General features: G+C 49.1%; 10 protein-coding genes across 10 annotated transcripts; 4 read left to right on the plus strand and 6 right to left on the minus strand.

The window, feature by feature from the left end:
* Positions 1–11: 11 nt before the first annotated feature.
* Positions 12–4,196, minus strand: P174DRAFT_504699 (putative histone deacetylase SIR2). Its single transcript, XM_024831219.1, has 12 exons — positions 3,820–4,196; positions 3,428–3,738; positions 2,814–3,368; positions 2,577–2,756; positions 2,361–2,518; positions 2,198–2,290; positions 1,997–2,001; positions 1,669–1,826; positions 609–1,501; positions 351–556; positions 170–294; positions 12–111 (listed from the first exon to the last, which is right to left on the minus strand). The coding sequence occupies exons 1-12, from the start codon at positions 4,070–4,072 to the stop codon at positions 49–51; spliced, it is 3,000 nt and encodes a 999-aa protein (XP_024681168.1). The 5' UTR covers positions 4,073–4,196; the 3' UTR covers positions 12–48.
* A 221-nt stretch (positions 4,197–4,417) lies between these two features.
* Positions 4,418–5,858, minus strand: P174DRAFT_442427 (ACL4 family protein). The gene is made up of 2 exons (XM_024827571.1): positions 5,170–5,858; positions 4,418–5,114 (listed from the first exon to the last, which is right to left on the minus strand). The coding sequence occupies exons 1-2, from the start codon at positions 5,724–5,726 to the stop codon at positions 4,466–4,468; spliced, it is 1,206 nt and encodes a 401-aa protein (XP_024681169.1). The 5' UTR covers positions 5,727–5,858; the 3' UTR covers positions 4,418–4,465.
* Positions 5,859–5,977: 119 nt separating this feature from the next.
* On the plus strand, positions 5,978–7,033 carry P174DRAFT_451886 (RWD domain-containing protein). The gene is made up of 2 exons (XM_024829040.1): positions 5,978–6,218; positions 6,295–7,033. Exons 1-2 carry the CDS (start codon positions 6,152–6,154, stop codon positions 6,936–6,938), a joined length of 711 nt encoding a protein of 236 aa, XP_024681170.1. The 5' UTR covers positions 5,978–6,151; the 3' UTR covers positions 6,939–7,033.
* Positions 7,034–7,592: 559 nt separating this feature from the next.
* Positions 7,593–8,580, minus strand: P174DRAFT_372939 (LYR motif-containing protein; the record flags this gene model as incomplete). The annotated part of the gene is made up of 3 exons (XM_024822467.1): positions 7,593–8,225; positions 8,298–8,476; positions 8,532–8,580. The coding sequence occupies 3 exons, from the start codon at positions 8,578–8,580 to the stop codon at positions 7,593–7,595; spliced, it is 861 nt and encodes a 286-aa protein (XP_024681171.1).
* Positions 8,581–8,932: 352 nt separating this feature from the next.
* On the minus strand, positions 8,933–9,816 carry P174DRAFT_513137 (E2 ubiquitin-conjugating protein MMS2; the record flags this gene model as incomplete). The annotated part of the gene is made up of 5 exons (XM_024831953.1): positions 8,933–9,217; positions 9,272–9,351; positions 9,412–9,537; positions 9,599–9,678; positions 9,744–9,816. The coding sequence occupies 5 exons, from the start codon at positions 9,814–9,816 to the stop codon at positions 9,157–9,159; spliced, it is 420 nt and encodes a 139-aa protein (XP_024681172.1). The 3' UTR covers positions 8,933–9,156.
* Positions 9,817–10,118: 302 nt separating this feature from the next.
* P174DRAFT_504703 (putative endosomal peripheral membrane protein (Mon2)) lies at positions 10,119–15,897 on the plus strand (the record flags this gene model as incomplete). The annotated part of the gene is made up of 6 exons (XM_024831220.1): positions 10,119–10,489; positions 10,548–10,614; positions 10,682–10,855; positions 10,902–11,108; positions 11,163–11,251; positions 11,296–15,897. The coding sequence occupies exons 1-6, from the start codon at positions 10,412–10,414 to the stop codon at positions 15,895–15,897; spliced, it is 5,217 nt and encodes a 1,738-aa protein (XP_024681173.1). The 5' UTR covers positions 10,119–10,411.
* Positions 15,898–15,930: 33 nt separating this feature from the next.
* On the minus strand, positions 15,931–18,134 carry P174DRAFT_442431 (vacuolar protein sorting-associated protein 26). Its single transcript, XM_024827572.1, has 5 exons — positions 17,781–18,134; positions 17,222–17,694; positions 17,137–17,161; positions 16,912–17,028; positions 15,931–16,434 (listed from the first exon to the last, which is right to left on the minus strand). The coding sequence occupies exons 1-5, from the start codon at positions 17,998–18,000 to the stop codon at positions 16,220–16,222; spliced, it is 1,050 nt and encodes a 349-aa protein (XP_024681174.1). The 5' UTR covers positions 18,001–18,134; the 3' UTR covers positions 15,931–16,219.
* Positions 18,135–20,338: 2,204 nt separating this feature from the next.
* On the plus strand, positions 20,339–21,908 carry P174DRAFT_408244 (gluconokinase). Its single transcript, XM_024824166.1, has 2 exons — positions 20,339–21,061; positions 21,144–21,908. Exons 1-2 carry the CDS (start codon positions 20,816–20,818, stop codon positions 21,597–21,599), a joined length of 702 nt encoding a protein of 233 aa, XP_024681175.1. The 5' UTR covers positions 20,339–20,815; the 3' UTR covers positions 21,600–21,908.
* A 362-nt stretch (positions 21,909–22,270) lies between these two features.
* P174DRAFT_442435 (terpene cyclase/mutase family protein) lies at positions 22,271–24,726 on the plus strand. Its single transcript, XM_024827573.1, has 3 exons — positions 22,271–22,513; positions 22,588–24,303; positions 24,381–24,726. Exons 1-3 carry the CDS (start codon positions 22,367–22,369, stop codon positions 24,663–24,665), a joined length of 2,148 nt encoding a protein of 715 aa, XP_024681176.1. The 5' UTR covers positions 22,271–22,366; the 3' UTR covers positions 24,666–24,726.
* A 620-nt stretch (positions 24,727–25,346) lies between these two features.
* P174DRAFT_371683 (uncharacterized protein) lies at positions 25,347–27,974 on the minus strand (the record flags this gene model as incomplete). Its single annotated transcript, XM_024822388.1, has 2 exons — positions 25,347–26,217; positions 26,278–27,974. 2 exons carry the CDS (start codon positions 27,972–27,974, stop codon positions 25,347–25,349), a joined length of 2,568 nt encoding a protein of 855 aa, XP_024681177.1.
* Positions 27,975–28,000: the final 26 nt, after the last annotated feature.

The raw sequence follows: 28,000 nt of genomic DNA on the forward strand, positions 1-28,000 counted from the left end.
GGACAATGATCGTGGGATGCGTTCGTATTTCTAAGTAAGCTTTTTATTTCATCGAGATACATCGCTTTCTGTGCCGGATTTAGACTTTGAGATGGGATTCTTCATGAAATACTGAACCACTGTTAGTCATATACTCTCTGCAGATGTAGGACTGAAGGAAATGGCTCACCTTTCTCCTGAACGCATTAAGCTCATCAGCATACATCCCTTCTGCATCAGCTTTTCTTCGTCCCACAGAGATGTCTGATGTCTCTCCTTCCGGGAGTCTGCGGTAAGTGATGAGGCGTCGTGACCCTAAGATGCCAAATCAGCCATGGTGCTATTGCAGTCCATCCTCTCCATGAACTTACAGTTGTTGAACGGCTGTACAGAGACACACACAACCTCCAAGTTTGGATGCATCGGGATGGCCAATTCTCCTTCCTCGTCGCTGGATGTGGGCATCCACATAGCTAGCCGACCATTTGTAACTAAGGTCCTCGAGGCGAAGTTGAGAATGTCATTCTGCATGGCCTCAAATCCGTAAGGTTTCTTCGGCGCAATGTAATCCGGCCGTCTGAAGATGCATCAGCAAACCATGGGTCGATACGTCCTTGATGCGAACTTACAGATGAGCTGGAACCCCATCGATCAAGACCTCTTCCTTCCCACGCCCATCGCGAGTTCCCAAAACTCGAAGCCCTTCACGGACACCGTAAGGAGGATCACAAATGACGCCATCTAAGAACTGACTGGAGCGGAGAGGCGTATTTGTCAGATCGGAAGTGAAGACGTCCACGAATTTGCTTTCAGTGCCGTATTGCTGGAAATTCGACAGTACTCCCATCGGTTTACCCTTCCCCATCTCTTTGCCGCGAAAGCTGCGTCCGTCAATGTCTGAGCCGAGAGTCAGGGCGCCAAAGTGCGCAGCAGCAACGCAGAAGCTTCCTGTGCCCACAAACGGATCAAAGAACAGCTTCCCCGGCGCTGCATGAGCCATATTAGCCGTTACTAGGCTCAATTCAGCGTCCATCGATGTGGTGCTGATATACCGACGCTTCTTAAGGTCGTACTTGTTGACGACCTCCCGGCTACTATTAGCAACCCAGCGTCCGAAATAGATCTTCTGCGGAGTTTGTAATTCAGCCGGCACTGCTGTACTTAATGGCGTCGTCGTCTTTGAGATTGCAACGTCTGGGATGTACTCCTCTAGCACCCAGAAATCCTCATCTGGGTTCTTCATCCGAATGGGACCCTGGAAGTCAAGATAGGCGAATGACTGGATAATGTCTCTTTTCTCTTCATTACTTCGCTTTCCAGCAAAGCTCTCGATGGTGAAACGGAATGATACCTCCTTGTAGTCGTTCCAGCGATGCTGGGTCCGCCTGCGGACGTCGCTATGGACTTCTTCATAGGTAGTGCCTTGAGCCCAGAGCTCGAAGATATCCTTCGCTAGGATGCTACGAGCAATAAGTCTGCGTGCAGCTTCCTCATTTGCCAACTTCACAATGCAATACGGTGACTGCTCTTTAGGTCAGCTGTGCTCGTAATGATATATTGATATATTTCTTTCAAATGATGAGGGGCGCGGGGAACAAAAAAAGTCCAACCTGAAACCCTCCAAGATCATTACAATCCGAGATGGAAGGGTGAACCGCAGTCCGGGAAAAAAGTGAATAGAACACCTACAAATTCATTATAACAAATAATCTCAAGGTCGATTCCAGCCAGAGCTGCCAGTGCTTGGATCTCCGGCCGTCGAAAACTTTCGTGCACTTGAGCGAAGCGGATCAAGTATTCCATTGTGATGCCACCACGCCAAGATGTGGCCTTTGCTTCTGGATAGACTATGTAAGAACAATCAATTACTCATAAGTTTGCATGAGTAGGTAAGAAAGAATGTATCCAGCCTAGCCGTGGCTGTATGGTGCGTCAAATGGTGGTTGCGACTGGGATGACTTTTTCGTCGATTCTTCTACTTTTGCCGCGAAACGGAATCTGCTACTGTCGGACAAACCCACACTGTAGGGAATGAACAGAGAAATGAGGGCAACACGCGACAACAACTTGACTCGGTAACAAAAACGGGTTGATCTCCTAGAAAGCTACTTTAGTGACCTCAAAGACTCTATTCTTTGGCGAGGATTTCGCAACTTGCTAGCTCCAGCTCTTATGTACTTCGCAAAACAAGGAAATACTTGACAAACATACCCCTTACTGAAGTTGACCTTCAGTATAACCTAGTACAACCTCTGATAGATGATACTGCAAGATGTGAATATTAGAATAAACCCACAGACCCGCGCCAGCCCTAAACCGATAGACAGTAACACAATAACCATGACAAGACTCCGCCGCTATGCGCCCACAACCTTAAATACATATCGTGAATCATATCCTTCAACCCGAGTAATCTCAACCTTCTCATCGGGGGTATCATGTCATGTTTCAAGTCCCAACCGGCCCGGCGAGACAGCTCGGAAACTACCACATCGCAATCACCCAAGAGGTCAATATCGAAGCACGTATGCGTCACCGGCTACATAATGGGTCAGTTCCAAGGCGACAAATATCCAAGGGATTGGAGCGCAACGTACAGTGCGAGAAATGTAGATCTGAGGGACATGGCGCGGGAGAACACCCGGCACTTCAGCCACAGGTGCTACTTTCAACGATGTACCAATCACGATGACCAAGTCCACCTTGTCGCGGTCGTGATGAAGCAGACGACGGCCGAATTCGTCGGGCAAGTCCTCGCCAAAGAATGTAATGTCAGGCTAAATAGCAATTAGCTGTCAGTTGCCATTAGGACCACAATGATAGTTGACGCTCACCTTCATAACGCCAGGAGTGGGAATCTCGTAATCTTCTTCCTCCGAACTGTCCTCGCCGTCCTTCTTCCTGCTCTTTTGCGTTCCGTTGGACATCCGTTTACGTTTGAGCCCCTGCGGCTTCAAAGAATCGTCCTCGAGCCTCTCTTTGCAAGCCATGCATTCGGGAACAATACCTTTCTTGATGTCGTTCAAAATCTCTTCGCCTTTCACTTTGTGATGACACTTGACGCACGTAGCCGTCGCAAAAGAGCCGTGACATTGCAGGATTTTCTCCGGCATAATACCTGCGTTGGCCTCAATGTTGTCGATGTTTTGAGTATAATTGGTCAACAGCTTCCCTTGATCCTGCAGGAGCTTGATGAAGGCATGAGTGGGCGAGAATTTCTTCTCCGTAGGCAATATATCCTTCGCGATTGAGAAGAAAATATTTGGATCCTCACGGAACACATGAATATCAAATACTTCCTGAGGGTCACTTAGTCCCAGGTGTTCTAACTGAGAATAGAGTCCGGTATCTTTCGAGCGAAAATCGGGGATTCCAAGACTCGTGGAGATCTTGAGGAAGTCGTCAGTACCAAATTAGCCAAGCAAGCACCTTTGATCTGAAAACTTACACCTGCGCCAGTCAACACAATGATATTCTTGGATTCGTTGAGCAACCGGACGGCATCGTCAATTGTATTGTATTGAGGAAGTTTCGGCCGCCTCGAGAATTCGCGCGAAATCCCGATCGCAAGAAGAGGGTGATACGCTTCGTCAGGGGCCCCTTCCAGGAAAGCTGGAGGCATGATTCCAAACGCAGTGCATAACTTCTTCGCGGTGACTGTATCGCGAGCGATCGTTTCCTCAACGAATGCAGCTTTTCCGATTTCATGCAGTCGTTCGCGATAAGCAATGGCTTCTTCCAGAGTGCAAGCACCCGGCACTGATCAAGATCATGGTTAGTGGAACGACGCTACTGAGGGGAGTGGCGTGTATAAGCCAGGCGCATAAAGAAGGAGCTTACCGCCATCGCGAAGTTGCTCATCCTTCAGTACTTGAATGGCATCTTCGCACAGGGACTGAGTTTCCCACTCCTCTCCAGAGCCATCGCTGTCAGTCTCGTACTCAGAATGGGAAACCTCGCCCACCACGGCAGCCGTATCTTCGGCCTTGATCGTCCCTTCCGTCTCCATGGCTGCCATATCAACGGCTTCCACTTCGACCACCGGATCCTTCAACGACGCGCTCTCCCCGCCGGGCACTGACATTACGTCCATCCTGAATAAAGATTGGACACTTCCGGCTGCCTCTATGAGGGACCTTCACTCACATTGAGCTTTTTGCCACTCAAAGTCGGTCGCTGAGATAAATTTGGTTCTGGGTATCTCGGGGTAAAGCGGTCGGAGAGGACTTAATCCGATTCCGACTCCGATATTGAGTGACAGAGAAGTCAGGGATCATCTTGATAGCAAGCAGTTAAGACTGACGTTTACTGGTCCAAGGCTGGTCCACAACAGTCTTGGGTAGTCGTCGAATAAATACGGCGATTTCTATGAGAACCTCCATTGTTAATGGAGATAAATCCAGCGTGGCTTCTGTGCATTAATAAAATCATCTCTATTGGTATCATGACAGATATTCATCAAACATATATGACTTGTAACTTTTCATCAATCCGCCATCTCGTGGTCTTCATCTGACTCGTCCTCAATCTCATCTTCCCAATCCCCTTCCCCTTCCTCCCCTTCGGCATCCTCGGCGTTGCTGTCATCTTCCATATCCTCGGGTATTTCTTTGTTCATCTCTTCAACCAGCTCAAGAGCATGCTGCTTGAGTCTTTCATCTTCATACTGGACCAGATCGTAGAGGGTCAAACTCTGTTTCAACCACTCACGACTGGCGACAAGGGAAGCTAGCCGCTGTGACTCGGGCGATGCTTCTGCCTCTGCGTCCTTGGGGGCCTGTCGCTTCTCTGCGAGAAGATAGAGACACCAGCCACCCAGGTACCATGCTTCCACGCTCTGGTCATCTTCCAAAATCAAACGCTCCAGGACTTCGAGGGCTTCCAATTCCATTGCAACCTCCATCAGTAGACGCGCAAGGCTGACTCGAGTTGCGAACTCCGGGACCTTTGGATCTTCGGGAGGCAAGTCTTTCCAGAGCTCAAGACTTCGGGAGAGTGCGGCTCGGGCATCGTCTTGTCGTAATTGGGATATCCTTATGGATGCTAGTGTCTGGAGGACTTCAGGCGCTTGAGGGTCAACCAAGAGAGCTTCCGTTATGAGAGATTCGCACTGGTTTTCGGCATCTTCTTCCCAACTGAAGACTGTCAGATTATTCCACCATGAATATGTTTGGGTAAAATGCTACTCACGAGAGATCTGTCATGTAGATTTCCGCTACTCCGCAGAGTGCATTCGCCATCTTTTTCTTCTTTTCTGCCAACTCAGCAGCGGTCTGAGGGTCCTGCTTTTCCTCCAACTGCTGGATGATTGTTCTTAGAGCCGAAACACCTTTCTCAAACCACTGAACACTATCCTTCCCTCCCGCTTCGCTCAATTGAGCCAGCCATAAAAACTTCTCAGCACCACCCCCTTCGGACTCGGGTATTGCGCCATTCGGGTCGAGCTCCACCGCACGTAGAAAGCATTCTCTCGCAGCATTGATATCACCGAGTTCGACATAGATCTCGCCAATAGTGTTCAGGGCTGATAGTCGAGTGGGGGAATTGGCAGGCGCAGAATTGAAAGCTTGCTGAGCTGCTGCAAGCGCTGCATCTGCTTGTCCCGTTTGAAGTAAGACGACGGCTTGCTCAAGGAGCGTCGCAGGATCTTCGGTCATTTTCTGTTTGGATACTGAACCGCCAGCTCGGAGAACGGACTTTTCACGCGACTTCGAAGCCTTCTTCTTGTGAGGTCTAGATTTGCCCATGATATCTTATTGGGCTGGTGTGTCTTGGACGTACTGTAGAATTGTTCGCGAATAGAAGATGTCAGTTGCAAATTATATAGATTATCATAACAAGTATCCAACAACGTGGGCTCTATCGAGTTTGTATTTGAGATAGGCGGAGAAGCATTGAAATTATTCCCTTTTTTGGATGAAATAATTTTGGTCGTTTCTTATCTGTTTGCCTGGTTTGCATGCGGGACCGCAAGATCGTCTATGGGCATTCCTGTGCACTCCAAGCTTTGATAATAGCTGTCAGATGAGTATACTTTAAGTCTTCTGGGGTCAAGACTCTGAAGCTAATTCGAACGTCCGAGTGCTAATATTTTGCACAACTGTACTTACTGTGCATCTGCCGCGAAACCTACTCGCACTACCCCACCAACTACTAGCACATTTGAAGCAGAATGGGCCGTGAAGAGCAGGTCGAGGAGCGCGAGGTGCTCGACTCCATTTTTCCCGAAGAGATTACAGGTTGGACTTCAGCTGTCTTTATTCGCAATTGCGATCTTGAATGCACTCGGGCCGCTGATTGTGAATTGACCCTCAGATATTTCCGACACCGCATACCGGATATCGATTAACTTAGAGACGCCCGAAAATGACGCCCGAGACGAGGAAGAAACCGAGCAGCCAGTCCTGATTCTTCAGGTATCATACCCACCAGAATATCCCGACGTTGCCCCGGACCTGGACATCTCGGCCCCTCCAAATGCGCCCAAGCACCCTCTGCTAGACATCCAGGAAGATCGTGATCGGCTCCTTGAAGCTTTACAGCCAACTATCGAGGAAAACTTGGGAATGGCTATGGTCTTCACTCTGGTCAGCACTTTGAAAGAAAGTGCCGAACTGCTCATGGCTGAACGGGCGAACGCTGTCCAGGCCGCGAAAGAGATGGAAGCTGCGAAGGCAGAAGAGGAGGAGAATCGGAAATTCCAGGGCACAGCGGTGACTCCTGAAACATTTTTAGAGTGGCGAGAGAGGTTCAGAAAAGAATTGGAGGAAAAGGAGCAGAAAGAGCGCGAGGAGAAAGAGGCGGACGAAAAGAGGGCAAAGAAGGCACTGGTCAAAGAAGAGAAGAAGCTTACTGGCAAGCAATTATGGGAGAGAGGTTTGGTAGGGAAAGCAGACTATGATGAGGATGATGAGGATGCTATTCCGGCCGCTGTTGAGAAGATGAAAATTACTGCATAAAGAAGTAGTGCTGGTATATCTGGGTTGAGTTTGCTCCAGCATTCACCTGTACATATCTGGATCTAATATTGAATACACTTGCTGCGAGTAGCGCTGGACACTTTGAAGAAGCACGCGCGATAACCCCACCGATGACTTTGTAGAGGGCTGAAGTATTCCACCTGTTGACACCGTGGTATCCGTCTGATTCGTACCATGTCATAATTGGGCTAATCCTGGCTGTTCCTAGGACGAAAGGTATGTTTGGACCCGGGATAGACCGGTCGATCAAACCCTCACCATTTAGATGCGTGCTCATGCCCCAAGCTGCAACAAGGGTAGTAGAGCTGGTTGTCACTAGTTTCTCTTAAGGATGACCACCCAATTTCATGTTCAAAACACTTAGAGCGACACACTAAACGTCCGCATCAAGTATTATGGAGGTGAAATGGTCGGCCCACATTTACCACTCAGCATCATAGACGTTTCCATGCTGTTGGAATTCTCGCACAAGCGAGCTCTCCGGTGAAAAACAGTCCGTTGAGCTCACTGCAGCCGAATGAGAGGGCAATCTCTCGTGTAGTGGGTGAGGATATGAAGCTTCGCAGAGCGCAAAATTCACGACATAAAGAGTGGCCTGCGTAGAATGGAACATTGCTTCTCTGGTTCGATCCTTCATCTTTGGGTTGACGCCTGTGTTGCTTCTTCCGCAGCCAATTTGCGCTCCGCAAGGACGACTTGCCACATCGCCTCGGCAAGCTCCTTATTCTTTGAATCTGACTCCTTTAGCTGCGTGTTCACCTCGGCCAAAGCTTTCTTGATTTCTCCAGCCCATGTCTCTGTCTCTGGCCGACCAAGAGTCAATTGATCCCACTCATCCTCGTCCTTGGCGAATAGTATTTCAACACCGAGCTTGTCCCGGCGCTCTATCCGACGCCAGCGCTTATCGAGTTTCGTCCGAATAACTCCGCTCAGATTCTTGGGCTGGGGCTTCTTGATGCGCAGGAAAGGGATCCCCCGCGCGCTGACGAGCACGGGGACCCGACGTCTTCCATTCACGACGGGTCGGGGCCGGGAAAGGATGGGAGTGGCGTCCGGATGCCTTCGCGCAGTCATTTCTTGAAAGCGCCTCGATTCTTCTTTCTTGAGTTCTCTCTTGGATAAAGGCTTTGGTTGAACCGTGCTAGCTAATGCTTTCTGGAACTCAATGGTCTGTTTTTTAATCGATTGGCTTTCCAGGACTAGTGTCGCAATACGGTGGCGGTCATGTTCATTGCCCTGAGACGCTGAATGTAGTAAGTCGAGAGCCTGGCAGATTGAACGGGACAGTGTATTAGTGGTAATGTCACAGAAGATGGCACCGAGCGACTGAGTGCCTACCTCGTATCCAGCTTTCAGGGCATTTGCAGTCTGTGACGGACTTTGAAGGCTCTTATACTTATGAAATATTTGCTGGATTAGCGACTTGGATGTTTGGAGCTCAGGTACTGCACCTGGCAATCTGCCGCACTGGCGGAGGAGTGCTCGATACAGTGCCAGACCTGCAGACGACTGGTTAGCTCATGTGCCAAATATGCCTCGTAATAATAAACGATCTTCTAACATGGTACTCACAAGCATATCGATGCGTCCGTAAGGTTTTTGGGACGATGAGTCGATGCATAGCTTGATCAATTTGACACTCAGTACTCCATAATAATTTGTTCCCTGTTGATCTCCAGAACATGTGATTATGGACAAAATAAATATCACGTGATGAGCATTGAGCTATATAGCTGTGCTTGACATTCGCATATCCTTCAGTCAAATTTACTCGGAAGACCTTGTCATCTACCAGTGTGAGGTGCTTTTCACCTGTTATCAAGCCATCTTGTCTGGGAGCAGTCGTTACGGTCTCCATCGCATCTTTTTCCTGATGCCGGACCTTCGGAAGCATGTCTGGTTCCGTCGCCTAGGTCTATACAGGTTGGACGGAAATAACCGCTGACCGAAATATTAAATATGAAGTCAGATTACTTCCATTGTCGCTGTTACAAGGTTAGGGTCAGATATAATCTCTGGCACGTTTCGTATTTTGATTGCTTGAAAAATGGGCTTCTAACGAAACCACGCCAATACCTGCTGATATGCATAGACTGTACACGCTCTAGAACTCAATGTAGTAAGGAGAGAGACCTAACGTAATGACCGACCTGTTACTCCAATGATCATTGTCTGATCCATGTACAAGGCGATAGACTCAGAAGTTGGTGCCTTCTGGGGGCTGGGGAAGCTTCTTGTGTTGTGGTAGGGCCATGTATCTGAGCGATTGGTTAGCCTACTCTTGCAAGGTAAATAAGAGGTCCAAAACTCGCCTTCTGATCTCAAGTAGGATCGTCTCCATGGTATATTCCCGTTTCCACTGGGCCAGACAGGGGAGTTTGGCGGGATCGACCTAAGCGACGATTAGGAGATATCCATCTCGATTGGGAAAGTAGTGGACCAAGATTCATACTTTTCCCGTCTTCTGGTCGACGCATGGTATGTTGACGCGAGAAATGAATTGGATAGTTGGGGGGTTATCAGGATAGTCAGGTCCGCAATGGATCTGGACACTGTATATCCGATTCTCATGGACGCTCTAATTTCCTTAGGTCAGCTGGCTTGTAGGTCTGACAATCGGAAAGAGACAGAGAACGAACATGGGGTGGGCCAAGAATGGTGCCGTTCCAATTGCTCATCATCATATCCTCACCATCCGCAAGACCATAGGAACACGCCTCTAAATTGAAAAGCATCATGATATCAGCGGGATGATGCGTCATGACAGATTGGTTGCATGCTCACCTGCTCCCAAGCCCTTCTCTCCCTTTTCAAGCTCCTCAAGAAGCCTGAAGTTTCTTGGAATCTTTGCGGCCATTGCAGTGACTGTTGTTGAAGACGGGACAATACGAGTTCTGTACTCGGACAAAAAGTTACTGGAGAGAGCGAGATTATCCTACCTTATCAAGGCGGGAGGAAGAGGGGCACTCTGCAATGCACTACTGATTTTGGTTAGCCTGTGTGCCTGAGGTACTCGTCACGGCTGCCTTGATTTCAAGAAGAGTCATCTCACGTGATGATAACGACAGCCACTTGTATCACGTGGGGCCGGCATATCCACTGATGTCTTGGCATTCCCTTGAGAAGCCACCTAGTACCAGGTAGAGCTAAGGTATCTATCACAGGAACGGTGTATGTGGATCAACTCGGTTGCATTGTCTTTGCTAAGTGGTTGCATCACAATTATCTTCTCTCTTCTACTCCTTGACAGATACATGGCTGTTATACGGGAAGTAAAGTGCTGAGTTCTGTTTCCGGTCTGGAATTTTCTAGACTCCTTACAATTCACTAAATGCTCCATGAACGAATATCGGATTCAGCGAACACCTGATCGCCAGTAGGGAGAAAAGTCAAGGAGATATTCCTCGGACTGGTAGCGTTTGGCATGGTGCGACTGTACACATTGATCGGAAATGTCCTCTCAGTTCTTGCAGACAGAACTCTTGAATCTGATTCAGGAGTCCAAACGGAAGAATTCTGACTTGCGAAATGTTTGCTTCCCATCTACTAGAGGAGGTTTCATGAAACTCAAACTTACTGACCGCTTAGGCTGCTGAGGAGTCACTGAATGATTTGAAGGCGTTGCCTTCAACTTCCGAGGCTCAGATATCTGCTGGTGGGTGTCAAGCAATGCCATATGTCGCCCTTGTTGCTGCTTGGGAAGATTACTGAATACCCAAGAGATCTTGTGCGCAAACCCAGATTTGTCGATCCATTTATTTTAGCTTGCCATAGTCGACATGCAAAGCTTGCCGGAATCGGAGTTGTCTGCTTGCAGAGACTTGTGGCTTCCCGGTCTCTACCTTCTGAGAGGCTGAAGGATGTCCTTGGGGGATTGAAAGAGACCACTAGCCTGAGTAAGCAGTCATAGCTGATAATCCTTCAAATCACTAACTCGATCAGACCTGGATATCCAACTCAAAATTTTGCAGTCCTTGCCCTCACTTTTGCAGCATTATTCCAATGACCTAGGAGGAGAGCTTCTTGCAAGTACATTAGAAATATGTGCTACGCTGCAAGCAAGCAAAACTCTTGCCGTATCTAGCACAGCAGCAGCCACTCTTCAGCAGTTAGTAGTCTCGACATTCGAACGAGTTGCTGAAGAAGACAGTCAGTTTTTCCTTTGTTCGGCCTGGCTTGTTATGTCTGCTGACGTATCTTCAGAAACTCTCGATGAAGGCAAGCCACAAGTGACAATCAAGCTTGAAGCTGACTCCGTGAACATCGGGTACTCTGCGTATGATGCATTGCGGGTAAGCACCACACTCCTACGCGTATTCGGACTTCATTGACATAGCGCGTAAAGGTCTTGGATGATCTGTGCCGGCTTGTAGATGGCGAGCAATTGCATTTTCTGCGTATCAAATCACTTTCTCAAACGTTCACATTGGAGCTCATCGAGAGCATCCTCACTAATAGCGGACACTTATTTGTTGGTCATGCGGAGCTCACGCATGTTTTGCGGACTCGGCTCATGCCGATGACAGTCAGGTACCTCTCTGAGAGGCACGGCTTTGCCCTTACCAGCCGCGTTGCTCGGATTCTTCTTATACTTCTCAAGCGTTACATGTCTCTTCTGACAGCCGAATGCGAGATGGCTCTTGGGTTGCTGACTCACCTTCTCGAACCCGATGGAACGTCGCCTTGGAAAAGAGTACTCTGTATGGAAATTTTTAGAGGACTTTATGCCGAGCCGGGGCTAGTTCGGCTCATTTATTCTCTATATGACGGAGAAGACAACAGGAAGAATATTCTCAGAGATCACATGGCCGCTCTCGTGCGTCTAGCGTCTGAGAAGCCTTCATTGATTGGAGTCAGCAGTCGTTCAACTGTACCCTTGCGAGCTGAACATGCACGATCCATAACAGAAGAGCAGATAACACTTGAAGCTGGCGGAGTTGCTGGGGTTATCGGGGCCACTGGCCCTTCTACTGAGACTAATTTCCAGGGAATTAGCAGTCAGTGGAGCACAGTCCGCACGCCGTACATCGAGCTGCTTGACAAGACCGATCCGCCATCTCCCCCTGAAACATACATCTACAGCCTAGTGCTCAATTGTATCACCTCATTTGCAGAAGGGCTGGCGAAATTCATACTTCCATTAACTGTCCCAGACTCGAAGCAGAAGCGGAGAAGTCGGATTATGAGCCCCGACAAAAGCAATTCTACTAAGCCTGCACATAATCTTCAGAGAATGGATTCCGGCACAACTATACACCGATCGAATTCCAAGAAACTCGCGATACCTCTTAATCCCTTGGACCTAGATTCTCACCCTCAATTGACAGCAATCAAGGCCTGCGCCGGCATCATTGAGAATTGCTGGCCTGCTATACTTGCAGCCTGTTCGACATTTCTCTACGCTTCGTTGGACGAAGAATACTATCACAACCTTGTTCGATCTTTTCAGAAGCTCGCTCATGTTGCCGGCCTTCTCAGACTGTCCGTTCCGCGGGACGCTTTTTTGACTACTCTAGCGAAGGCTACAATGCCAGCTGAGATGGCTGGTGCTTCGACTGCAGCTGCCTCAGATTCCCACAGCATCACCACCTTGGATGAAAAAAGCAAGGGCGGCGCGGTGTCCCTCGTTAGCTCCCCATTTCCTGCGGAGGGTCCGAGAGCATCTGCGGAAATTGCTTCATTGTCAGTAAGCACCAGAAATCTGCTGTGCCTACGTGCTCTCTTGAATCTGGGGATTGCCCTCGGCCCCACTTTAGACCAGCCGGCCTGGTCGATCATTCTCGGAACGCTGCAGGATGTAGACTTACTCATCGGCATGGCCTCCAGCAAAACCAATAACTCTATTAATAATGCGGGGGATGTGTCAGGCGATATGTCTAAAGCCAACCTCGGGGCAGAAATTACAGCTGTTCAAGCAGCCTCTGCAAAATTGTTCGAGAGCACTGTTGACTATCCGAGCGATTCGTTCGACGGTCTGCTGATTGCTCTCCTTGACCTCTCCGGCACGACTGAAGAACCAGTTAAAGATGGGCCATCTGAAAAGATACTGGGGACTCCGAACTCCTCACCGTCGCAAAAGCATGTCGTTCGGGCACGGAGGAACAACCGGGGTGTGTCCTTTTTGGTCGAAAAGTCCAGAGTGCGGGATGAAGAACTGAAGTTTGTCTTGGACAAAGTGAAAGAGCTCGCCCAAGCAAATCTTAAACGCTTGTCGTCGTTGGCCGACACTGACCGCGGCGTCTGGCAGCTGCTCACTGAGTGGTTGATTGCCACCGCCGCAAACCCAGAGATAAGCCAGAGACTTCGTCTAAAAGCGAACGGTGTACTCAGCTATGTCGTATTTGAGACTATGAAACAGAGAGACGATGCTGATGATTCAGTCCGAAACGCGCGTCATATCAGAAACCTGGAAACTCTGAACATGCAAGTCTCGACGCTATATTCGGTTAACGCTTGCATTCCAGGGTTACCACCCTCTACGTCCGTCATAGAGATCCATGAGCAGAGTCTGGAGACATTAAAGAGCATTCTGGAGCAGTATGCAGAGTCTTTCAATGAAGGATGGACCCTTGTCTTCGGTCTGATATCCAGTGTGTTCGGGGACGTTTCAAACGGCGAGAGTGTGACAGCGGCAGGAGATACCTCTAGCAGGGCGCGTGACACACGCTCGGTAGCCGACTCGCCTCGGCTCGTTCGTACTGCATACAAATCTCTGCAGTTAGTCGCTTCTGATTTTATCGCTCTCTTGCCACGCCAATGCCGGTTGGACCTCGTGAATTCATTATCCCGTTTCGCTTTACAGCAAGAGGACTTCAATATCTCATTGACAACGACATCATCCTTCTGGAATGTATCTGATTTTCTGCAAGGGCAAATTGAGGAATTCTGCATTGAGTCGCATGTCGAACTCTCAGTCAGCGAGGAGACACTTTCGACTCTTGCAAGAGGTGATGAACCCTCGGTCTCACGAAATGCGCTGTGGCTGCTGCTTCTGCTTAGGATTGTAAGCCTTGCGAGGGATAGCAGGCTGGAGATCCGAAACTGCGCGATTCAAACCCTTCTACGGATTTTCGATGCGTACGGGCAACAACTTTCACCCAAGGCATGGCGTCTGTGTCTGAATCGTGTTTTGTTCCTAATGGTTGAGGCCATCGAACTTGAACTCGCAAATTCTCGGGCAGCGGAGAAGGCCAGGGGCTCTGAGGTGGTTCAGTCTTGGATAGAAACAGCAGTTGTCATGATCAAGGGGTTTTCCAATCTGATAACTACATTTTTCGAGCCTATCGTCGGAGACGATGCCTTTGACGCTTCCTGGGAACGTCTACTGGGATATTTGCACAAGCTCATCAGCTCGAACTTCCTGGAGCTCAGTGAAGCGGTATTCTCCAGTCTGGCAAACATCCTTCTTCAGGCGCAGACGACAAATATTATGAGCAAGAAGGCTCTCGAACTCGCTTGGTCGCTGTGGGTTGCTGGCCATCCTGCTCCCAAGGAGGACATGATTGACCTCGGACGCCCAAATCAGGATGCATCATCTGCATACTTGCAGGCATTTCAGCAGTTGTATGCCCTCTATAAGGACGATCTAGGGGATGACCATATTGAGCATATTCTCCATCATTTGCGCCTCCTCGCTTGGAACTCCGTCTCCTCTCCTTATTCGCCGGACGTGGATCGGGTTTCGGATGTACAGGCAATTATCATTGACTGTGTGAAAATGCTATGTTCAGACAAGCCGGAGGCTCAGCCAAAGATCGTTTTCTGTCTTGCTGACTTCGTTGATTCCGCATTGACAAAATGGTCCCTAGATTCAGATTCGAGAAGGCCAACTTTTGTTGCGTTCTCGAAAAGCGCTGTAGAGCTCCTGGGCTGGTATATTGCTGCCTTTGGTATCAGGGAAGATATCTTCTCCAATGGCTCTCTATCTTCTGCCTTGGAACATCTTGGGAACCCAATTGTTCAGAGATACGAGTGGCCAGGAAAAGACAGAGATCCCAGTTTATGGCAGAAATCGACCACTGCAGTGCTGGATATTCTCCGTGTGGCGGTTCCATACGTCGAAAAGCAATACGAAAACGCAAATTTGGAAGAGATCTCGCGGTTCTGGAAGTGCGTGGTAGACATTGCGAACGGCATTGCCTCTGCGAAAGGTTATCGAACCCGTTCAATTCCCAAAACAAAAATCCGCGCAGACGAAACCTTCGATATCGATGCTATGAACAAGCTTAAGTCTATCATCATTCCATCTCTAGGCGCATCCATCATCCCAGACAAAATTCGACACCAGTTCGCACGTACGATATTCAACTCCTCTTTCATCTACCAACAACAGCGTTTTGGCGCTCCTATCAAGTATTCGGACAAGGAGCCTTTGCAGGGTCTATATGATATCCAGCCTGGCCGAACCTTTGACCCACCACCAACCCCACGCGCTCGGATGGCATACGTTCTGATCGACACGCTATTTGAGCTCGCACCAGCCCCCCAGCGCGAAGACTCGCGCAGCAATGATTATACATCCAAGCAAGAGCCAAGCAATACAGAGCAAACAACAGCCCGCGTTCTACTCTCGCGCTCTGTCGCCCCGTATCTCATACTCCGATGCGCCGTATCCCTGAAGGCATACATCGCGGATCAGCCACTCCGCGGACTCATGCCGCAGCCCACGCCGGCGCGCAAGGCGCTCCTGCATCTTCTCCGCGGCATGATCGATTTGCGGAGCGAACCAACTGCCGTTCCTGCTCCGCCTAAGACGAGGACAGTGGTCATGTCGTCCGGCGACTCAAGCCAGGCTGGAAACGGACATCACAAGAAACATCTGGAATGGATATACCCACTCGTTGTGAAGGCGGTGCAGGTCGCTGGAAGGGAAAAAGATGACGGAGAGGTTCTCCAGGTTCTCGGAGCGGTTTTAGAACGGGTCGGCAACGATGTCTAATTTGTATATTTTACATTTCGCGCTATAGATCATCCCAAATAGATCTCAATCGTGCGTATTTCTTATGGATAAGCATTTGCGGCAAGTGTTCCATCCTCAACCATCATTGGACACAAGAGTGCTATTTTATTTAAAGAACCAATCATAGACCGTCAGCTACAGGACCAGTTTATCTGATGGCAAGGAATCAAGATAAGCACAGGATACGGATACAGAGTCAAATAGGGTATATGTATGGAGTAGAAGATGTCGCCAAATCTCAACAACTTCCATGAAATAGAAACGTTAAGCGAGACCCCATGCGACATACTCAGCCTACAGGCTAAGCGGCAGGGGCGGATAATCTCTGAGTGTGATATGATTCGCGTCCAGGTCCAGCCGTGGCTGAGCCTTCTGGTAGGGGCTGTTGCTGCTTCTGTTGCTGAAGGAGCTGCTGCTGCTGGATCTGTTGCTGTTGAGCGATTTGAGGGGTCGCTGCGATCTCGGGAGCTTGTCTGTAGAGAGTAATCTCGGACTGCTTGAAGTACCGACGGGCATCTAGACACAAGGAGTTCAGGTCAGTACGTTATCAAACCGCAGTGGGATGCAAAAAACTGAGAAAAACAGCTGGGTTTCGAAACAAAAACGTATGAAATGACGAAAACCGGGGGCTTAGTGGGACCGCCACGCGAGGTATCAGCCAAGTGTGGCTTAGCGTGGGGGTTTTGCCGTTCGGAAAGAAACCGCAAGTCAGCCGGTTCGAATGACCACCATGACTGGTCCGAGGTGGTTTCAATAGCCGATCGGCTATTGAAATGTTCAGGGTGGGATGCCGTGGGATATTATTGGGCAAGTGTGAACATATTGAAACCTCAGGTACCAATTCAGGTAGCAAACAACGCCGCGATAATGGGTCATGCGCTTTCGAAGTCGCACGGACTGCCAGTTGGTTCTCCGTAGGGAATCGATCGGGCAGATTCCATGCCAATAAAGAAAACATCCGAACAAGCAGTGCTTTATTTTTGTTCTGCTTACCTTCATCGATCAACACCAGGCTCAGATAGTATCTTGTGGAGTACTTTTTGTTGACATCACGGAATGTGGGCGTCAGATCGAAACCACCCAGGAACAGACGAATAGGAATTGTCTCGCCTGGTCATGATCAGCAGGAAGCTCTTTCCATTTGTTCAACAACATATATTGCTTTTTGTGGGGTGCCAGCAGTGTGACATGAAGCGATTTCAGTCGGATGCGACTCACCTCGCGAAGGCGACCCGTCCATGATCTGTCAGAAGAACAACGTTAGCAGGCATCCCCTGTTTTGTGCCAAAAAGGGCTGGCCTACCTCGAATCGTACCAGCGTCTCGCTCTCGTTGTACTGGTTTGGCGGGGAGCCCGTCGTCTCACGTCGAATAATAGATAGTTCCATGTGTTTGATCTTCAGCCGCACGAGGAGAAAATAGATACGCCCCACGATGACATCTTTCAGGTGATACTTGGATTTGGAGTATTCAAACTCAATATGCAGGCAGTCTTCGATACCAACATCCATCTTGATCGGGCTGTTGGTTTCCGGGGGCATGCGATAAGAGTAAACCCAGAGATCCTTCTCGCGAATAACATCTGCCATCCGCCTCGAGACCGTCACCCGAACAAAGTACCGCAGCTTCACATTGATACCATTGTATGATTCGTATTGTTTCTCGACGTTCTTGAAGTTGAAGGGGAATGTCTGTGGGTGTTGCAGCTCTCCGGGAGCTGCAAGTTCCTGCACCAGCGAAAGAAATTCGTAATGGTTGCCTCGATCGTAGAACATCTCTGCTCAGCGAGACGCTTGGTCAGTTCAAGTCTCAATTACTAGTGGCAGCAAGTGCTGCAGTCTTTGATCGGGCAGGCTCCCATACCGATCGTGCCAATGAATTGCACCTTGATGCCTGTGTGTTCTAATCGCTTCCCATCCTTTGGTCGAACCGTAACAGCACCCTTCACCGACTCCCCATCCATGTAAAGAGGGACTCGCTCGCGGCGGCCCTTATCGAGCTTTACGTCCACTGTCTGGCGTTCATCGCTGTCTTCGAGCACGACGTCAATGTCGACGGGAGTGGAGAAGAAGAGAGAAGTCATTTCGGAGGCCGGGTGGCAGGGTTTAGGAGGCTTAAACTAGATTGGAACTCGTGCACACGTGAAGTCCTTGCAGTCAAATCAGATAGAATCACACAATTGCCATGCCGCTTAGCTTCGCTCAAGCTTACACCTGGTTGTTGACCGCAGAAGGCGATCCACGACTGCCTGACGGTTAGCCTGTTATATCGTGATTACGTAATATCCCGGCATCATAGGAGATGTTCCATGATCCATCAATAGTTACATCTGTACTTGGGGATTTCGTAGATTAACAGTTGAAGAACATACGAGTCACTCTCCCCATGAGCCAGAAAATATGAAGTGACTCGACATCTCCAGTGCCAGGAACAGTAACATACTACTAAGTTGTTGTGCGCTACAGATGCTGACCAATGGGCTGCATACTTGCTCATGTCATGTCCGTGCTAAAATGGCTAAAGAGCAATCGTTATGGATAACCACCTATTTTAAATCAAGGTCCAAGATAAAAAACAACGGGTGCAGCGTAGCCATGTCTCCAGAAGGTCAAAATACAGAAGTATGAGTACCTGGGTATCAGTATTGCTACCGCATCCCCGCCATCCGCCGCGAAATATCCTTTTGCGAAATGGAGGGTAATGATACTACAACTGATATTCAAAGCCGATTTCAGTACGACCTGGAACTTTCGAAGATAAAGGGGACGCGGAAAAGAATGCAGTTTCCGACAGGTACGACACGTCTTTTGTCCTGAGCTGAACTGGAACGAACGGATTGGGCAGAAATCCGCCAGCCTACCATACCAGTAAGGCAACTGGAAACACATTTCCGGAGCCTTGTTACACGGAACATATTGCCTTCTTGAGGCTGAGACCCAGTTCCAAGTTCCAACAAGGTTTGGATAAATACGGAGTACTCAATGCTAGGAACTTGAAGATGTTGGCCAGCGAATTGTTTGCATGCAAACTGGCGGGTTTCCCCGGATTGAGCCACGTCCCCTTGCAAGCCACAAGGACCCAAGATCAATCAATTTAGGCGGTGGGCCACATGGCCATGCGCTCCTGTCGAAGTCAATACACGGCTTTGACTGTTGAGTGGTGGAGTGTCGACGCTCGACAGCTTGAAGAAAAGGCGGTATCGGGCTTGCAGCTTCGCTCTTTTGAACCATAACCCTTGTTTGGAAGATGATTGTCTGCTGAGCGCCTATCAGAGCTGTGACGCCAACGTACCTCCAGAAGTGCGGAGTATTAGTCCGTCCATAATGCACTCATTATCGTTTGCCCCCTTGTTCCCTTGTCCACGGGATCAAACATTGGCAGATTGAAGCGTTGTACAGCCATGCTGGTATATCAGGGATGCGTTAAAAGTGAGTGAGCAACGCATTACAGAATGTAGCTAGGGATAGATCCTTTGCGCTTTGATTGAATCCTCCCACTTTTGCTGTTAATAGTATTGAAGATCTCGAAGGTTGCGTGGGGGAATATTCCGGTTACAGTGTAAATGCTATGCGTACGCCATTCGTTTTTACAATTAATTGCAATCAAATTGCAATCAATATCGAAAAACCAGTAGACAGATAACTGATAGATATTAGAAGATTCCCATGCCAGGCCGCTACCTTATTTCCGTCAGCCCATGCTAGCCACAGCATCCTGGTATCTGGTCCCTGGAGATCATCTCTGAGTAATCCCTGAGATTTTCGTCTGTATTCCGCGTCCTTTGAATTTTGAACTGTATGTCCTCCACTGAATTCAAAGAAATGCAAGAAAAGAACATGGGAAAACTGCTTTCCCAGTACACAGTATACCTATGTGGTATAGCGTGGGGGTTATATGATGAGTGTCTGTAACTCTCTTGTAATTGTATTATTGGCTGTATCAGTCCCGGATCCCCGGTGCAGGGCAACCTTCTTTTCTACCCGTGACATCATGAAAAGATGGGATGACATTGGGACGTAACTTCGTACGTATTTGATGCTCATCCAAAAGATACAGTCTTACAATTTGTGTATGGCGATATACAAGCTACTAAGCTGCTTCAAATTTCCTAGAATTATTTCAGAAAGTACTCTTCCCTTTTTCTTTCCATTCTGCGATGGTGAGTGTCTTCAAAGCTAGAATAAGAATCCGATCTCCCACTAACACCCAAGCCGGCGGAACCCCCTTTCTTCTCGAATGTCCCCCACCTTGTCGAATGTTTCACTGATTCCCCCACTCGGCTGGCTGTAATCTATACTCCGTACCTCTGTAAGGTACGTTAAGGTTAGGCTATGGAGAAACCCAACGCTGTAGGTAGAAGTTGTTCGGACTTCCAGTTTCAAAGTTGTCGGAAAATTCCCGTTACGTCTGTATGATTCGATGTTTTTGTAACTCCAACTTGACAGAAAACAATAGGTCATGTTTCCCTACAGGATCGGCTTTCGACATGAAAGTCCCCACCGGCCCAGGTTTGATACTTAATATCCGTCTGCTGGATTTCTTCCTTTTATTTAGTCATTACTCCCTTGTCTTTTTCTCTTCTTCCCCTTATAACTTGCATGAAAGATACTGGTATTACCTTTGACCTGCAATCGCCTGTTCAACGACCTGGTTTGCTGCATTTCACGTAGTTCAAAGCACTCAAGACACAAAAGCGTTGCCTTGCATATACATCCACCGATCCCAACAACACACTCAAAAGTTGGTTGAACCATCCGGCATCACCCACCGAGTTCCGTGTATCACTAGAGCGTCATAGTCTTTGTTCCCTCTGCGGCTCTCTTGCGCAGTTGTTTTCTCCTTTCTGTTTGAGCCGTTCTTCTTCCTTTGTTCTACACACACACCCACACACACACACTATGCTCTCAGCTGGGGAAAGGCCTCAACCGCCTATAAATACCAATGCGGTTGTAGATGCCTCTCGGACACCAGTCTCCAAAGTTTCTCTGAATCACAACTTGGCCACCTCAATGCGGACAGAGACATCCAAAGCAGAGAACATCCAACATATCTGGGTCGTCACCGGGCCTGCGGGATGCGGAAAAAGTACCGTTGGACGGATGCTGCAGAAGGAGCTGGGTCTGCCCTTCCTCGAAGGAGATGATGTAAGTGCTTCTCACACACCCGATATCCTATCTATGGCCTTTGGCAAAATGCGCAAGTCGAACTAACACAACACCCATACAGTTTCACTCACAAACCAACCGAGAGAAAATGGGCAATGGCATCCCTCTAACTGACGAAGACCGTTGGGACTGGCTCATCTCCCTGCGCAAAGCCGCCATCGAGGCTCTCTCCCCTTCACAAGCCAACAACTTCCACCCTCCGTCCGGCGTCGTAGTCGCCTGCTCGGCCCTCAAGCAGAAATATCGAGACGTCATGCGCGTCGCCGCCTACGGCTCCCCCTCCGTCCAGATCCACTTCATCTATCTCAAGCTGGACAAGGACGTCCTGATCGAGCGTGTCAAGCAGCGTGATCCCTCCCACTATATGAAGAGCGGCATGGTCCACTCCCAATTGCAGGCTCTCGAGGAACCCCAGGGCGAATGGGATGCGCTGACCGTCAGCGCTGATGGTCCCCGCGAGGAGGTTCAGAAGACGGTTCTTCAGTTGGTGTCGGAGAAGCTGGCGGAATACCAGTAACCGGGTTATCATTTGTCTGCTTGATTTATGATTTTGCTGTTTTTTTTGGCTGGGTTCAATTGCACGGATTGCATCGATCTCTTGCGCCGTCCGGTGTCTTTGGAGTTTTAGAGCTGCCTACTCATGCTTTTGGAAGCATCATGATCTGTCCTTGTGTCTACGGAGTCCGCATCATATCCTGGAGTTCCCATCGGTTTGAATCTTTATGTCCTGTCATGGTGATCTGTCTGCTGTTATGATTCATGTACACAAGAGGGTTTCCCTGCGTTAGGCATAGCTGATACCTTGACTAGAAAGATGATTTGCCTTGTTTTCTACATCCTAACTTGATTCGCATTGTTCTGAACGCTGGTATAAGCGGTTGGTGGGAACTGACGTCATCATCGATGGTTCCCTTGAAGCCGCCTTACTTAGCCACACTGGGGGGGATTCACATCGTTCTGCATAAAGTTACACAGCTGACTTTAGCCTTGCAGGATATCATTATGATTCTAGATGGGCTGAAGTTAAGCACATAACCATAGGGTGTGGACAACGGGGCTTCCCGCACGCCCAGCCGTACTTAATCCTCTTAGGAACCTCAGGTGTGTAAGCATGTGATACAAACTAGTGTCCGCTTTCGTCCATTGTTTACCTCCCTAGCCTAGATCGGCTAGATAGGGGCCGATTGTACCGATTCTGTCGTCGCAAACAGCTGGCCTTTGTCTATTTTGGTTTCTCTGGTAAATGAGTATACCTGGCAATGCTGGTACTTGCAGCCCTCCGCCATGAACCGAATTGACAAGACGGATTACTCGCGCTGGCGTATGCTGGACGAGGATGGAAAGCACACATGGCATTATCTCGACGACGATGAAGCGGCTCGGAAATGGCCCCAAACACTCGCTGATAAGTATTATCTAGGGCTTCCTTTGGTATCTCCATACGCGATTAACCTCCCCGCATGGCGCGTGCTCCAAGCAACCCATTCTAATTTGATATGGAATAGGATCTCCCGGATCTTCCTACTGCTACGTCACCATTAGAAAGTGCGGTTAATGGCCTAAAATTCTTCTCGAAACTACAGCTTCCACCGGGGAACTGGGGCTGCGAATATGGCGGGCCAATGTTCCTGCTTCCCGGGGTGGTGATTGCGTGGGTGGTGACGGAGACACCCATTCCGCCGGCCTATGCGACAGAGATCAAAAATTACCTGATTGCGCACGCGAACCCGGTCGATGGAGGATGGGGGCTCCATTCCGAGGGCGACAGCACTGTGTTTGGCACATCGCTGAACTACACCGTGTTGCGGCTTCTTGGGGTGGATAGTGAGCACCCGGTCATGGTGCAGGCGCGAGGTCTTCTCCACCGGCTTGGAGGCGCCGTGAATGCGCCGCATTGGTCGAAGTTCTGGCTAGCAGTTCTAGGGGTGTGTGACTGGGAGGTCGTTAATCCTGTTCCTCCCGAGACATGGCTGCTGCCGGACTGGGTACCAGTAGCCCCATGGCGATGGTGGGTGCATATCCGACAGGTCTTTCTTCCGATGTCGTGGATCTGGTCTAAAAGGTGGACGGCCGCGGAAACAGACGTTGTGAGGGCCCTGCGACGGGAGCTGTTTGTCCAGCCGTGGGAGAGCATCGAGTGGGCGGCACACCGCAATGACATTGCCCCGACCGATAATTATCATCCCAAGTCGTGGGTGTTGAACTCAGCCAATTGGTTCCTGTCGAATATCTGGACACCATACCTTCGACCGAGAAGCCTGGCTACACGGGCGGAAGACTGGGTTAGTAAATTGGTTGACATGGAGGATGCGAATTCAGACTATGCTGATTTAGCATCCGTTAATGCACCTATGAATCTGATTGTTTGCTATATCCGCGATGGGCCCGATTCCTATTCTGTGCGTCGTCATCGGGAACGCATGGAAGAATTCCTTTGGGTGAATAAAGATGGGATGTTCGCTAATGGGACGAATGGTGTACAATGCTGGGACACAGCGTTTCTGATTCAGGCTGTGTGGTCGGCTGGTCTAGCTGAAGATGGCCAATTCAAGCATATGCTGGTACAGGCGCTGGAATTTCTGGATCGACAGCAGATCCGCGAGAATTGCAAGGATCAGGACGTTTGTTATCGTCATTTCCGTAAGGGCGCCTGGGCTTTCAGCAATCGCGACCAGGGATATGGGGTGAGTGACTGCATTTCAGAGGCGCTGAAGGCTGTTATTGTGCTTCAGAAAGAGGCCGATGGATATCCACAGCTGCTCGAAGACCAAAGGATCTTTGATGCCGTGGACACCTTGCTCACTTATCAAAATCCGTCGGGCGGTTGTGCGTCTTATGAGCCGACCAGGGGAAGTGAATACCTCGAAATGTTAAACACAGCAGAGGTCTTTGGACGCATTATGGTTGAATATGATTATCCTGAGTGCACGAGCGCTGTGTTGACAGCTTTGATACTGTTCTCCAAACACTGGCCTGACTATCGACGCGGAGAGATACAGACATTTATCCAACGCGGAGTGAATTATATCAGGACGGCGCAACGCGCTGATGGCAGTTGGTATGGAAGCTGGGGAGTATGCTTTACATACGGCACGATGTTTGCTTTGGAATGCCTGGGAGCAGTTGGAGAGACCTATGAGAATAGTGAACATGTCCGCAGGGGGTGTCAGTTCCTGCTTTCGAAACAACGCGAGGATGGTGGATGGTCTGAAAGCTTTCAGGTGAGTATCTTATATCAATAAGCCACTACACTACCCCTATGCTCCGTTAAAGATATCCGAGAACTAATCCCATTCAGAGCTGCGAACAAATGACGTACATCGAGCATTCTATGGGATCCCAAGTTGTTCAAACTGCATTCGCTGTCATCGCACTCCTGAGTGTCGACTACCCCGACGTTGAGCCTATCCACCGCGGAGTTCGCTTGATTATGTCTAGACAGCAGCGAAACGGGGAATGGCTACAGGAGGGTATCGAAGGCATCTTCAACAAGAGTTGTGCTATCACATATCCGAATTACAGATTCATCTTCTCGATTCTTGCATTAGGCAAGTTTGGGAGAAAATACCCCCATCTCATGTAGGAGGTGGGAGAGGATGGATCAATCAAGAAGGCAGTATTTATTGTATTCCATTCTTCACCCAAGGATTGTAGATACAGAAACTTGGAGCTTCAGTTGGCCCTTCTTCCCGGGGAAACCACGAACCGGATAAAAAGCAGTGTGGTGACTTGTGATATACTGCTGTCGTCCGCTGCATGCTGCTAGAGAGGCGGATGCCCCCAATCGGCCCCCAAACCTATTGTTATAGCCCGTGGGCCTGCAGATGTCTAGCCCAAGGTTAATTGTTATTGTTTCCGGATCCAATTTCCGCTTCGATCTGGATAGTCTGTCTGCATCATGGTCCCAAGTACTTTCTTTGTGCTGCTACCAAGTGAGGCAAAAGAGAGATTGACCAAACAGGTCAAGGACACTATAAAGTTTTATCTTGCTTCATTAGCAAGGTATAGTCAATTGACACATTCCACACTGCTCAGAAAGCTTCACAACCTGCTCATCATTCATACACCTAGGTAACAAATATTCATTTCTCTCTGTGATGTATCGACTTCTACAAAGGACGGTGTACTGAAGAAGAGACTGGTATGATGATGTCAAACAGATAGACAGCAAGGAGCTGAACAGATCGGTGAGGAATTATGTAGGGTCGCGTCAAGCTACTAAAGCAACATGGCTGACTCAATCTGACTCCCACCTGTCCGTCAACTAACCTTCGTGCCCTTCATCGTCTTCGCCATTGTCCTCTTCATTGTCCTCTTCATTGTCCTCTTCATTGTCCTCTTCATTGTCCTCTTCATTGTCCTCTTCATTGTCCTCTTCATTGTCCTCTTCATTGTCCTCTTCATTGTCCTCTTCATTGTCCTCTTCATTGTCCTCTTCATTGTCCTCTTCATTGTCCTCTCCACCATCCACCTCAGCCTCCCGCTCAAACTGTTCGGTGTATGGATTGTATTGTAGTGAGCTGTTTTTACAGAGGAATGTGATCCAGCTTTCAAACTTCATCCTGCCATTATTGTCTTTTAGATCGATTGGATCTTCTCCGGTAATGAGCTGGACAAGCCGACTGCCAGGATTCGGGTCAGTGCACTTCTCAGCGATTTCAACCGTGTATGATGTCGCATTCGAGCAAATCGCAGGCTTGACCTCACGATGAAAGACATAATAGAACAGTTTGGCTTTTGTCGAAAAGGCCACAATGACGGGATGGCCCCATCTCTGGAACCTATCTCTGGGGCGGGCTTCAAGCTTGGAAAGCTGGCGAACGACATACTGAAGTGTCCGTTCCCACTCTTCTGGAGTTTCGTCACGCTCGTGGCGGAAGAATGCGTGAAAACCGCTGCACTGGAAGGGCTCCATCCCTAATTCACGGTATCCAGGAGGCAGAAGACAGCGGTACAGTCTGTTGCGGAGCATAGTACTGAAGAACCTTGAGTGGGGATCACCAGCGTCTCTTGCTAGCTTGGACAGGTATTGTCCCCAGGCGTTCTCGACAGCACCGAGATACGCATAACTAGGCAGACTGAAAATCAAGTCACCATCTCTCTCGTTCGGAGGGAAAGACCAGCCGTACTGTTCTCTACGACATATCAGCTTTTACTGCTCTCCTGGCAAATTACATATGAGATGTACCACTTACCGCGAAGGGCCTTCTTCTGCCTCAGACCACACTGGATCCTTTGGCGTCACGTCCGATAATTGAATGGCCACGTCATCCATGATACTGAGTCTGTCTGTATTTGCGACGCCTATAACAGGACTCAATTTGAGCCCATCTGTAATTGCGCGGCCAAGCCAATCCTCTTGGTACATGGTGAGCTTAGAATGGATCTTCTTCCCTGAATGCAAGTCTTCTAGGACAAAGGTCTCAGAGTCTTCGCCACTCCCAATCACAGCGTATTCATCGTTCAGCCGGAGCTTGCGACGGCTTATCTCGTGGCAGAAAGCAGATGATTGTGCAAGGGCCAAATACGTACGCATATCCGAAAAGTCCATGATCAAGGACAAGATCTCGTTGGGAAACAGAAGAGACTTCGTACCAGCAAGCCTCTCAGCTGCAGCTGCATTGAAGAAGTGATACATCAGCATGAAGGCGAAATAACCCGTTGCCGCTGGATCCGCTGATATACCGGAAGCAGCACCGTCCTGTTCTGAAGCATCGTCCTCTCCTAGGGATGTGTCTTTCGGTTTGGTGTCGTGACTGCCTAGTTTGTTGAGACCCTGCTGGGACTGAGACCGATGAGTACGAGGGCCATGAGCATATTCAGAGTTCTCGCCAGTAAACTCAAACAGAGCCATGAGAGAAGACCTTCTGATATATGGCTTTCCGTCACGTCCCTTCTGCACGCGGATCAGAACAACGTCTAGAATAGAGAGTACCATGGCATAGAACTCTTCGTATCCTTGACCGAGTCCATCATTCACTACCGCTACCACTGATGCTTCTTCGACATCATCTAAATCAAGTCTAGAATTGAGAAGAACGAGAACGTTGTGAAACCAGAAGCTAGTGCTTTTCGGTGCTGATCCAGGCTCGATGCCAGGAAGGTGACTCTCATGTATGAATCGCGGGAGCATCCTCGTATGGCATTTTGGAGTCCTGGAATTCGGAAGCAGGTAATAGCCATTTGTCCTATACTTCGCATCGAGGACTTGAGGGTATTCGAAGAACACTTCTCCAGCTGCGAGCGACAGCACAGCGAACGCCATTTCCCTGAACATAAAACAGCTGGGCTCCCAACCAAGGACAAAGCGATCAAGAACCTTCCGATACACCCTACACATCTGCAAAAACGTGGTCATCAGAAAGTTGATGCGGACAGGCATCATTTGTTTGACAGCAGTGGAGGGTGAGGCGGCATCCAAGCCCAAGGGGAGCATAGTTTCAGCAGCAAAATCGGTAAGCGAGAGAAGTTCAATGTTGAGAGCTTCTCCCAAAACCTTCAAGTTAGGATCGATGTTTGGTTCCCAGGAGATATCAGCAATGATATCCTTGGGTGTATTGTCACTCAGCTTTCTGCGCCGCCGGGCGTCCTCAGCGAGATATCGGATCCACCGTCCCCCGTGGGGTATATTGAACAGCTTGAAGCATGCGGCATCATCAACAGCGAACATCTCCCGGTCAAGGTCTATGGTGTAAGTCCATTCAATGAAGAGGTCATTGGAGAATCTGTTCATGATCGTCTGAATTGGAGCATATTCAAGGCGGTCATCGACAGCCAGATAACTCTTTGCATGACGCTCACTGATGCTAAGATCGTCTTGCTCGATATTGACATCCACCGTGAGTATCTGATCTTCGAACTTCTGTGCAGAACGAGAATACATCTCCCTCATCGAATTCAGCCAATCTAACGAGAACA

This window comes from Aspergillus novofumigatus, assembly GCF_002847465.1.
Source record: "Aspergillus novofumigatus IBT 16806 chromosome Unknown P174scaffold_5, whole genome shotgun sequence".
Taxonomy (NCBI): Eukaryota; Fungi; Ascomycota; class Eurotiomycetes; order Eurotiales; family Aspergillaceae; genus Aspergillus; species Aspergillus novofumigatus.